The sequence below is a fragment of the Vicugna pacos genome, chromosome 2, assembly GCF_048564905.1.
Source record: "Vicugna pacos chromosome 2, VicPac4, whole genome shotgun sequence".
NCBI lineage: Eukaryota > Metazoa > Chordata > Mammalia > Artiodactyla > Camelidae > Vicugna > Vicugna pacos.
The window spans coordinates 30,861,393-30,871,602 of NC_132988.1; the positions used below are offsets into that span (position 1 = coordinate 30,861,393).

Below are 10,210 nucleotides of genomic sequence, written 5' to 3' on the forward strand. Positions count from 1 at the left end.
GAAAGAACACTTCATGCTTATACATAATACAAACTGAAAAGGAAAGATCCCAGAACAGTGCTTTTCAAGGGCTTGACAAGACACTTACACTGGGGGCACTGGATTTTTCAGGGAAGGCAGGCAGCTAAGTTCATTTAGTCGATTGAACAGATGACTGCTGAGTAACTACTAGATGTCTGGCACTCTGTTGGGTTCTAGAATTATTAATAGCAAGGGAAAAATACACAGTTTTGGCTCTCCTGGAACTTACACTGCTGAAGACTCACAAAAGAAGGTAAACAATGTGGTACAACAAAGGGTACACATGGTGCAATGAAAGAAGGTAACAGCAGGAACTGACCCAAAAGAGGGGGATCAGGAATGGCTTACCTGAGAAAGTGATGACACTTGAAGGAAGAGTAAATGATAGATTCAAGAGGGGAGTGTCTGGTGGAGAATATTTTAACTAGAGTAATGGGAGGAGAGCTAGAAATCACCAATAATCTCTACCAGGGTACTGGCAGCTGAGAAAGAAGGAAAAGCAATTAAGAGATATTTAGAAGCTAAACTCAAAGGGCTTGGTGATGAACTGGATCTTCACTGTGCAATACGGCAGCCACTAGACACATGTGTTTCATGTGTATAAAGCACATGAAATGAGGCTAGTCTGAATTAAGGTGTACTTAAGTGTGAAATACACTCTGGATTTTGAAGATTCAAAATTTAAAAAGTAATGTTAAAATATCTTACTAATTTTAAAATACTGATTACATGTTGAAATAAGTTTTTGAATATACTGCACTGAATCAAGTATATTAAAATTAATTTTGCCTGTTTTTATCTTTTTATGTAACTACTAGAACATTTAATATTATGTATGTCACTCACATACATTATATCTTTTTTTATTGAATAGTACTGGAATAGATAATAGAAAGCAGCAAGAATAATGTCTAGGTTTCCAATTTCCATAAGAGAGTATATAGTGGTACCATGCAATGAGACAGAAACACTGCAAGAGAGACCCGTTTGGGGCTAGACCAGCAAAAGTTCTATTTTGGATATGTTGAGATGAAGCTACCTTTGAGACATCCAAGCAGAAACATATTTAGAATTAAAACGTCAAATGTGATGAACAGATGTAAGAGAAATGGAAGTTACTTTTCTTTAATTGTGATCTGGTGAAAACAGGAAAATAAGGATACAGTAAGAATCAGTGGTTCAGATGATATCTTAACATCTCTTGCAAATAACTCCTTGAATTCAACATGATCTCTGCCAGAGTGGATATTTGCATATCTGTTATGGCAATCTATGTGAGTACAATCCTAGAACTTACAGAAAATGTTGATTTGCCATCTCTTAGCCTAGTTTATAATCCGTCTTGGTCTCGACTCCATTATTCAGATTCCTCTCTGAATACTTTTAAGTTTTCAATATGAGGCTACCATCACTTCAAGGCACAGAAAATTTTACTCCAAGGTTGATTCTCAAGGGTAACTTGTTAGAACATTTAAATCCAAATAAGACCAATTCAACTATCATTTGAATCATATAATCATTGAAATATGCTTCCACCTTTATCACTTCACAAAGAAAGATAAACAGTTACCATTATCAGATATTCTCTGAAATTAAAAGCAGACAACTTTGAAAGTGTGAAAAACTTAATGTTATAGCTTGGAAATACCCAGTTTCAACACACAGAAAACTCTCCTCACATACTGAAGGTCTTCAAAATCCTTTCTTCAGCTTTTTTTCAAAAAGATTCTAGGACACAGCCATTAAATAAATATCTGCCAAGGATTCTCAGAAAAATCAAAATAAGTTAAACACCTATCCTATCTCAAAACTTCTACCTCACTTTCAGTAATACCAAGGGAAACAGATATATTATACCACACATTAAGTTGATATGAAAGTTTTTATAAAAAGGATATTCAACAGTTTATCCAAGTATCTATCACATTATCCAATTATATTACACTTTTTAATAGATTATTTCAACTATTATTTAGAAATTGCATTTTGTACCTAAAAGGAAAAAAATTTTTACAATGCAGCTTAAATCTATAACATCCAGTCTGATGTTGCCACCATAGTAGTAGTCCTAGATTTTCAGAGAATGACACAAAATTCTAAACAAACAAGCAAAACTTCTAAATGTTCTGTACCGCTTTTAGTAAAGGGCATAAAAATCAAATGACAGAATGTTACTTCAAGAAAGCTGTATTTGTTATTTTCCCCTAAAATTTTAGATTTATTTTCTCTCTTATAATGCCTGTTTTTATAAGGCCAAGCATGGTGAGGTTGGAGAAAATAACATACTGACAGCACTAGGAGACTTCTCACCTAAGAGGTCACCACTCTAAATCTGTTTGCTTCTTTATAAATCTCCACTAAGGATTCAAAACCTCTTGATCTTCCCACTTTAAAAACAGCCCTATTTAAAAAATTTCTGCTTTCCTTTGCCAGTTCCATAAGATCACAATGACTATTTATAGCCTCTTCTGCTATCATTCAGTAGATGCTAAGGAAGACAATAGCTGAATTGATATGAGAGACAATCAAATGGTTTACATCAAGAGGTCAGCTCCAGACAGGGCCAATTTGGCTCTGAATCGAAATGTCAACTGCTGAGCAACTACTTTCAACTATGGTTGCCAAGATGGCTATAGAGCAGGATTTATCAACCTTGGTACTACTGACATTTTAGGCCAAATTTTTGTTGGGAGATTTGGGCTATTCTGTGCACCACAGGATTTTAGAAGCATCCCTGGACTCTACCTTCTAGATGCCAGTAGCCCTCCTCCCTTCTCCCTCCCACTGTGTGATAACCAAAAATATCTTCGGATAGTCAGATGTGTCCTAGGGAACAAAATCTCGTGTTGAGAACCACTGGCCTAGGGTATCATATCCAAAATAGTGTTCTGTACAAAATAATCCCTTAGAGGTTCAAAAAAATTGGGGGTAACATTCTTTTCTTAGAAATGTTTCAATGCCTATAAAGAAAATTAAGGGATCTGAGACTTTCTACAGTAAAGAAAACGTCTGGTCATTATTTCTCAAACTTAACTATCTGGAAAAAAAAACTGCCCTAGAAGAGGTGGGGGAGGAATGTTCTCAAAAGGACTTATTGTTGCCATTTCCTTTCTAGCTTGCTACTTAGAAAGGTAAGACTTTCAGGCATATATGATTTACTAATACAAACTTTCCAATCTTTCAATATGGACAATAAAAAATTTTAGCATGTAAAAATAATAATTCCTTTGAGTTTCCAAATGCTTTTAGTAATAAATCACAAATTATATAAGTTCATAACTTGAAACCATTAACAGAAATCAGACATTAATATAGATACATTGGTTATCTTACTTAAAATTCACCAGTTCAAAGACAAATAGCAATGCACAATAATTTTGAGTATTTTGATTATGACTGCCTAGAATAGAGGTCTGCAAATTACCCCTTGCCATTTATTCTTGTAAATAAAGTTTTATCAGAATACAGCCATGCTCATTAATTTGTATTATAATGACCACATACTAAAAAGACTACCAATGGCATGTTAAACATCTTAAACTCATAACACTGATTATGTAATTTGTACCTATCATTCCTTGCCTGCTAGAAGCTTTCCAGACTTTTTCACCCACAAATTCATGGCAATGACTGGACAGTCACTTTATTTTGTGGATAATATTCATACTAGAAGATTTTATAGTCCTAGCTTTGGTCATGCTAAATTGTGAGACATCTGCCCTTCCACTCATTTAGGCACAATTTCATTTAAAAAGGGGGGGGGAGAGACTTACTGAATCTTTTGTCAACAGCAAAATACTTTGAAATGTACACCAATAGTAGTGTACCTATCAACAGAATACTGTGCAGCCATTAAAAAGAATAAAGTAAATTAGAGCCAAATGAGCAAGTGTGAGATGTCCACAATATATTTTGAAAAAAGCAATTGCAAAATATGTATAATGTAATTCTACTTTTGTTAAAAAAAAAAAAAGAAAAACATCCCAGTTATATACATATATATGTACTCACATACATATAGAAACATACACACTAAAGTTTAGGAAATGGTTGGGAAGAGACAAGGGGAGATTTACTTTATGTAGTTCTTCAGCATTTAAAATATTTTAAATCAAAGTTAACATAAACTCATAGTAAAACATACAAACAAAACCAATTCATATAGTACAAAGAATATTTAATTAGAAATGTAAAACTCTTCTCCTACCCCAAACTGCTATCACCTTAAGAATTCCTCCTACCCAACTAGCACTGTTAACGTCTGGGGTTTGGCATTTCCTTTGTGCAAAAATATTTATTTTCAATCCTCAATAAGTAAGTGATTTCTACTTTTGTGCATTAAAGAAGATGTCTCACATATCTGAGATGTAGTGTATAAATAATATTTTGCCATATTTTCAGATTATAAATACACTGGTAAAGAAACAGGGAAAAAGTAATGAAGACAAAAATTGGAGAACTGAATGTTATATATGATCCTACAGAATTCTGTTTTGCTATTTTTCCTTTGATTTATGAGGGAGAGGTAATTAGGTTTATTTGTTTATTTTTTATATTTGGAGGAGGTATTTGTGCATGTTAAGCATGTGTTCTACCACTTGAGCTATACCCTCCCCCCAATCCTACAGAATTTTTTTGATGTAACAAATGCATACACCTAACAAAAACGTCTTGAAATAGTTTCATTAAAAAGACCTATTTTCCTTACTGTAAAATAAGTTTGATCATTACATTCCTCACTAACCCAGTATGTATATACTGTCCATATGCCAGAAGATAATGTAAGGACATTAGGGTTCTGGGGTCAAAGAAACATGAAACTGAATCCATTTCATTGCTTACTAGTTCTTGGCCAAGATACTAACTTTGCTTAAGGCTTCCTATAGAAAAAGATAGCTAGTATTTCCAAACTCATAGAATTGGTGTGACATGTATGACAGTGCAAGCACAATGCATGGCACACAGAAATCACCATTATCAATTCAGGCAGCATGTTTTAGTTGACCACATGCTTTAATCTGATACTGAATGAGGATTCCTGGCTGCAGTTTTCTTTTCCCACGTGTGAAACTAATTGCTCTGATATAATTAAGTCTGGGATGGAAATTCCCATCCCTGTATCTATACTTAATTGAACAATACAAACATATTTAAGGCCTTAAAAATATGCACACTCAGTAGTTCTACTTCTAGGAACTTATTTGAAGGAATTAAGGGTCAAAACTTTAGTTACAAAGATAGTTATTGCAGCATTGCTTATAAAAAGAAAATATAAACAACCTGAGTAGCCAGTAAGGGATGAATTAAATGACAGAAATGATTATACAAACATAAAAACTAATGGTATAGAAATGTATTTTATATAGAAAGAGGATATCAAACAAAATATAACATATAATCTACTCTTGAAATACACACAGAGAAAACCACCTGGAAGTTTTATTTCTGGGTGGAAAAATTACAATTTTTATTTTCATCTTTTAACATGACTGTACTTCTACAATGAACATGTACTATTTGTGTAATAATTTTAGTTAAGAATATATTCAGAAAAATAACTTTCTTCAATTTATGCATGTTAATTTTTTCTCCCTCTTCATCTTACGCCTGAGATAAGAGAGGTTAATACAAGCATTATCAACTTTAAAGAAAGTGAATCTGAAAAATAGGTTTAATTATTTGCCCTTAGTCCCTTAACTGCAGACCAAAATTAAGCAATTATCTTTGTCATTAAACTGGCTTTCTTGGTTTATACATGGGATTCTTCCATGTATACATAATCAAGTATGTTAAAGAATGAAACAAATGTGAAATAGTTTGGATGCTGACACCAACTAAATCAAACATTTCCTCTCATTTTTAATAGGATCTTTTTACAATGTATTTACATTTTAGAAATACCTGTGTCTTATTACCTTGATGTCAGCAACTGGGATACAGAAAAAAGTTCTGAAAAACTAGTTTATATTTATTATTAAATACTGTAGCATATTAGAAAACTTACAAGGCCTATAATAGTCATAATGGCTTTTGCAAGATAGGCATTTAATGATTAAATATCCAGGGATCAGGAGGGGTTACATTTTCACACAATAATTTAAGTCCCACAGTGTAAGAACACTGGACTATAGTGAAGTATTAGCTTAGTAACAATAGAAGAGGCAAATGATAGTACACAGACACAGAAAGGAGGGCTGAGTTGCTGATGCAAGCTAGGAATCACATCCTTCCACCTTCAGAACTTTCTACTTTGGATTCGGCTCTTTAAATCTAGATGTTAGTAGTGACTCTCTTACACACAAATCAGAAAAATCATTAAATCTCAGCCACACAGAATTTGCCAATGTGCTTAAGAATATTAACAAAGAGATTTCTAGGAGACTCAAATGGGCAGCCTAATGTTTAAAGAACTCTGCTTTTAAGTCTGGACAGGCTCTTGAAAGAGTCATCGACCCACTACTAAGATTTCTGAGCCTGGAAATGCAGTATCTGTTTTAAATTCTGGTTTCTGACCTTCTAGGATAAAGCTTCAACGATTAGGGGAATGTCTTTCCTACCTCTCACTTTTTCTCCATAGGCTAAGTCCCTGAAGCCAAAGACTGGCCCCATTAACCTCTACTCTGCTGAAAGAGGAGAGTGGAATTTCCTATTCCTTTTCTGGCAGAAGCCCGTATCTGCTGTGGCTTAAAACAAAATTTTGTAGAGATGAAGTCGTAAACAGTTCACAATTACTGCTTCACCTTCACAGTGTGCATAAAAGCCAGAAAAAGATGTAAAAAGAAACAAGATTTCTAACAGTAGTATAAACAGCTCATATTTGAAATATAAACAGCCAAAATTTCAGTAGAATATAATACATACATCTAGAAAAAGGTGATATAAAACCTAGAATATTCTCTGAAAGAAACCAAAGCACAGACTGCTTCAAATAAGCTACTCTTCAATGCTCCTTAACAGTAATATTTCATTTAAAGGCTTAGCTTAACACTGATCTTGGACAAGACTAGTCCTACATTTAAAGTATTATCTTTTGGACCATTTAGAAGGATAAAATTAACATGTTTAGTAACATTTCCATATAAAGTAAGACACTAACAGTTGGTTTCCTCATAAAATTACCGGTAACAGGAGCCTACAATAAGCTAGTTTTTCATATCCCTGTCTTAATTATATTCTTTGCTAACAAACTTTCCGGACTAGAGAAACAATGGAACATGTGGGAACATGTTTCCATTGACATAATGCCACTCCTTCTAAGTCTTTCATCAAGTGTTCATAATAGATTCACTCCACAATCATGTTTATACAGGACAGTCTCCTCTGACTCTCCAACAATTCATTCTGTAGAAATACGCTTTTGGTAGGTTCTGGCTCCATTACTTTCCTTTAACGGATATACATGACCAATACGTGAGGTCAACGACTCCCTTTCCTGATGCTCTCCCTATTAATGCAACATTAACCTACACCCCTATAAATCGGTCAAACTACCTCGAATTCTCAAGGACAAGGGGGTAAAACCCTGCATACCTCAACCCCTTCTTAAAAAAAAAAAGCTTTCTGAGCCAGATTAACTTGCAACTCATCTTCTGATGTATGTAGTCTAAGCTCCCATTTCTTAATTCTCTAAGAGAAAGCCGTAACGCAGACAGATGGGGAAAGGAGGGATGAATAAAGAATTTTTTACTCAGCTAGCGGGGATGCCCGCCCGCGACCAATAATCCCACACAAGCCCCACTAGGGGTAAACAGGGATGTTTCTCCAATTTTCAGGAATTCGAGGCGGTCCCACACCAACCCCTTTCCCTAAAACTAAAGCAGGCCCGGGGGGACAGGGCCGTGGTGGTGGGCCGGAGGACGGGGTACGCGAGTACAGAAAGGAGAGACGCGCAAACTGTTAAGAGTTAAGACCTCTGACCTTGAAGGAAAAGCAGCTTTGCAGCGCGAATAAGTCCGCCTCCCACCTGGGCCCTCCAACCCCGCGGTCTCTAGAGACTGCAACTGATGGACTGCACCTGTCATCTCAAGAGTTCCGAGCATCACAAGAAACCAGCAGGCGGGACAAACGTTAAGGGTCGGGAGAAAACGCTTCTTAGGGTTATGACCAGACAAGGCACTTACGGGGTACACCTGTCGCTGTACTCATTGGCGATGGTTTCGATGCCGCCACTCCTCGCTACAGCGATGTAGCAGTTGAGAAAGCCGAGGTCAATGCCAACCACAGACATCCCGCTTGATGGTCTGGGTGACGGTACTGAAGCCTGCTGTGCGGGGACCGCGTCCTCTTCTGGACTGTTGCTCCTGGAACTGCGACTCCTACGAGACGCAAAGGAGAGATGACCCGAAGTCGCTACGCATTAAATATAGGACAGAGCGACAGGGAACCTCGGAGGTGGAGGCCGCCAGCGCCGCAGCCCTGCCGCCCAGGTCTCTCTCTACTGCGGTTCGGCCGCCTCCAACCGGCAGTTACAGGGGTCTGCGCCTGCGCGCTCGGCCGCCGGGGAGGCGCGCGAGATGCTGCTCCGAGCCCGACGCTGCTCCCGGCCTCGACTTCGGCTGCTTCCGTCAGCACTCGGGCAACGGCTGCCCGAGTAGCTGCGGGTTCGAGAAAGATCTGGAAAGTGGAGGCGGCTGAGCCAGCGGGAGTGGGAGGGAGAAGAGGGGGAGAGGGGAGGATCAGGGAGGAGAGGAGGAGGGGAAGCGGAGCTGGCTCGCTCGCCCCCGCGCGGCACCTGGGCGCAGCGCGACGGGGCTAGGGGAGAGCAGCCGCCCGGCCCGGCGGTTTGTCCACGTGTTTGGAAGGAGCCCTTAGGGTTGTTTTGGCAACCGAGGGGCAGGCCTTCTACAGCGGCAGGACACTGCCCAGGCCTGCCGGAGTTGGCCGCGCAGGCTGGCGGGCGTTGGCCCGGAGTGGCCGCCTCGCTCTTGCCCTTCGAGGTGCCCGCCCGCATCCTCGACACCCACCCGCTGGCCTCGCCGCCCCGAGGGGCCCATGTGCCACCGGCCGGCGCGCTCGCAGTTCGGCCGCGCGGCCCTGCCGCCCGCCCGCCGCGCCCAGCTGTGTGAGGTGGCGCCCATTGTGCGGCGGGCGCGGCCTCGCCTTGCCCCAGGGGGCGCCGCCGATTGCGGGTGGGGAGAGCCCTTTTCTCGTAACAAGCCACAGTATCTGGCGTGAAAGATCAGTGAACACATTTTAGGGTTTTCCCTTTTCCTTACCGGGACTTGAAATACCAAAACAACAATGTCATGAAACCACACACTGACAACTTTACCTTCATGTAACTTCGTTCACACCATATTCTAAAAGGTGCAGTCTCCTCCACCAACCCTTACCTCTGCAAACGTTTTATAGGAAAGTAGCCTTACGTCTGTGTGTCCCTGTGACATCAGGCAAGCCTGTGCATTGCCTCCAGCCTCTACCCTTTGGTCCGCAGACAAGGAGCCTCCGCTGGTCCAGCTGTCTGCTTTCTTCATTTGATCAGCATCTGTCGTCTGAAATTTAAACGAGTTTTAGTTTACACTTACGAAGTTTGGCTATCCTGTTCCTTCTCGTTCTCTTTTTCGTGGGTTTCCTGTTCCCTTTCGTTCACTTCTTCGTGGGTTTCCTGTTCCTTGTCGTTCACTTCTTTGTGGGTTTCCTGTTCCTTGTCGTTCACTTCTTTGTGGGTTTCCTGTTCCCTGCCGTTCACTTCTTCGTGGGTTTCCTGTTCCTTGTTCACTTCTTCGTGGGTTTCCTCTTCCCTGTCGTTCACTACTTTGTGAGTTTCTCGTTCCCTGTTGTTCACTTCGTGGGTTTTCTGTTTCTTCTCGCCCAGTTTCTTGTGCGTTTCCTGTTTCCTATTTGTTATCATGAAAGAGACTTTTTTACGAAGTTTTTCAGTACGCTCACTATCCTTATTTGTCCACTTCTTAAGAGAGCTTAGACTTTTTACCACTATCAATGCTGCAACAGCAGCAGCAGCAAGGGTGGCTATAGCTCCTGCTGCTGTTGCTACGAGGTACATGAAATCCATTTTCAAGGGCAGTACTTAGGAAATTGTACTGTACAGTAATGTTTTGGCCCTGGTCTTTCTACATTAAAGCTTCGCATCTCTCGTCCATCTCACAAGCACAAGGGAGAAGCGGTAACTCCACTCGACGCCATCCTCTGTCCTCTCCGCCTGGCAGGAGTGGTCGCAGTGCCTCCCAGC

The 10,210-nt window shown here is 39.7% G+C and overlaps 1 protein-coding gene across 2 annotated transcripts in view; it reads right to left on the bottom strand.

Moving 5' to 3' along the window:
- HSPA4L (heat shock protein family A (Hsp70) member 4 like) overlaps positions 1 to 10,210 on the bottom strand; it is a 45,537-nt gene extending 35,327 nt beyond the window's left edge. The window contains exons 1-2 of one of the 2 annotated variants that reach the window (XM_006212222.4): positions 9,546 to 10,210; positions 8,142 to 8,336 (exon numbers count right to left, since the gene is read on the bottom strand). In XM_006212222.4, the coding sequence (XP_006212284.2) occupies positions 8,142 to 8,336; positions 9,546 to 10,033 (683 nt within the window). In that variant the 5' untranslated portion in view covers positions 10,034 to 10,210. Of the gene's footprint in view, positions 1 to 8,141; positions 8,337 to 8,984; positions 9,000 to 9,545 lie in introns of those variants that run through there. The other variant, XM_072937760.1, reaches the window with a different exon arrangement.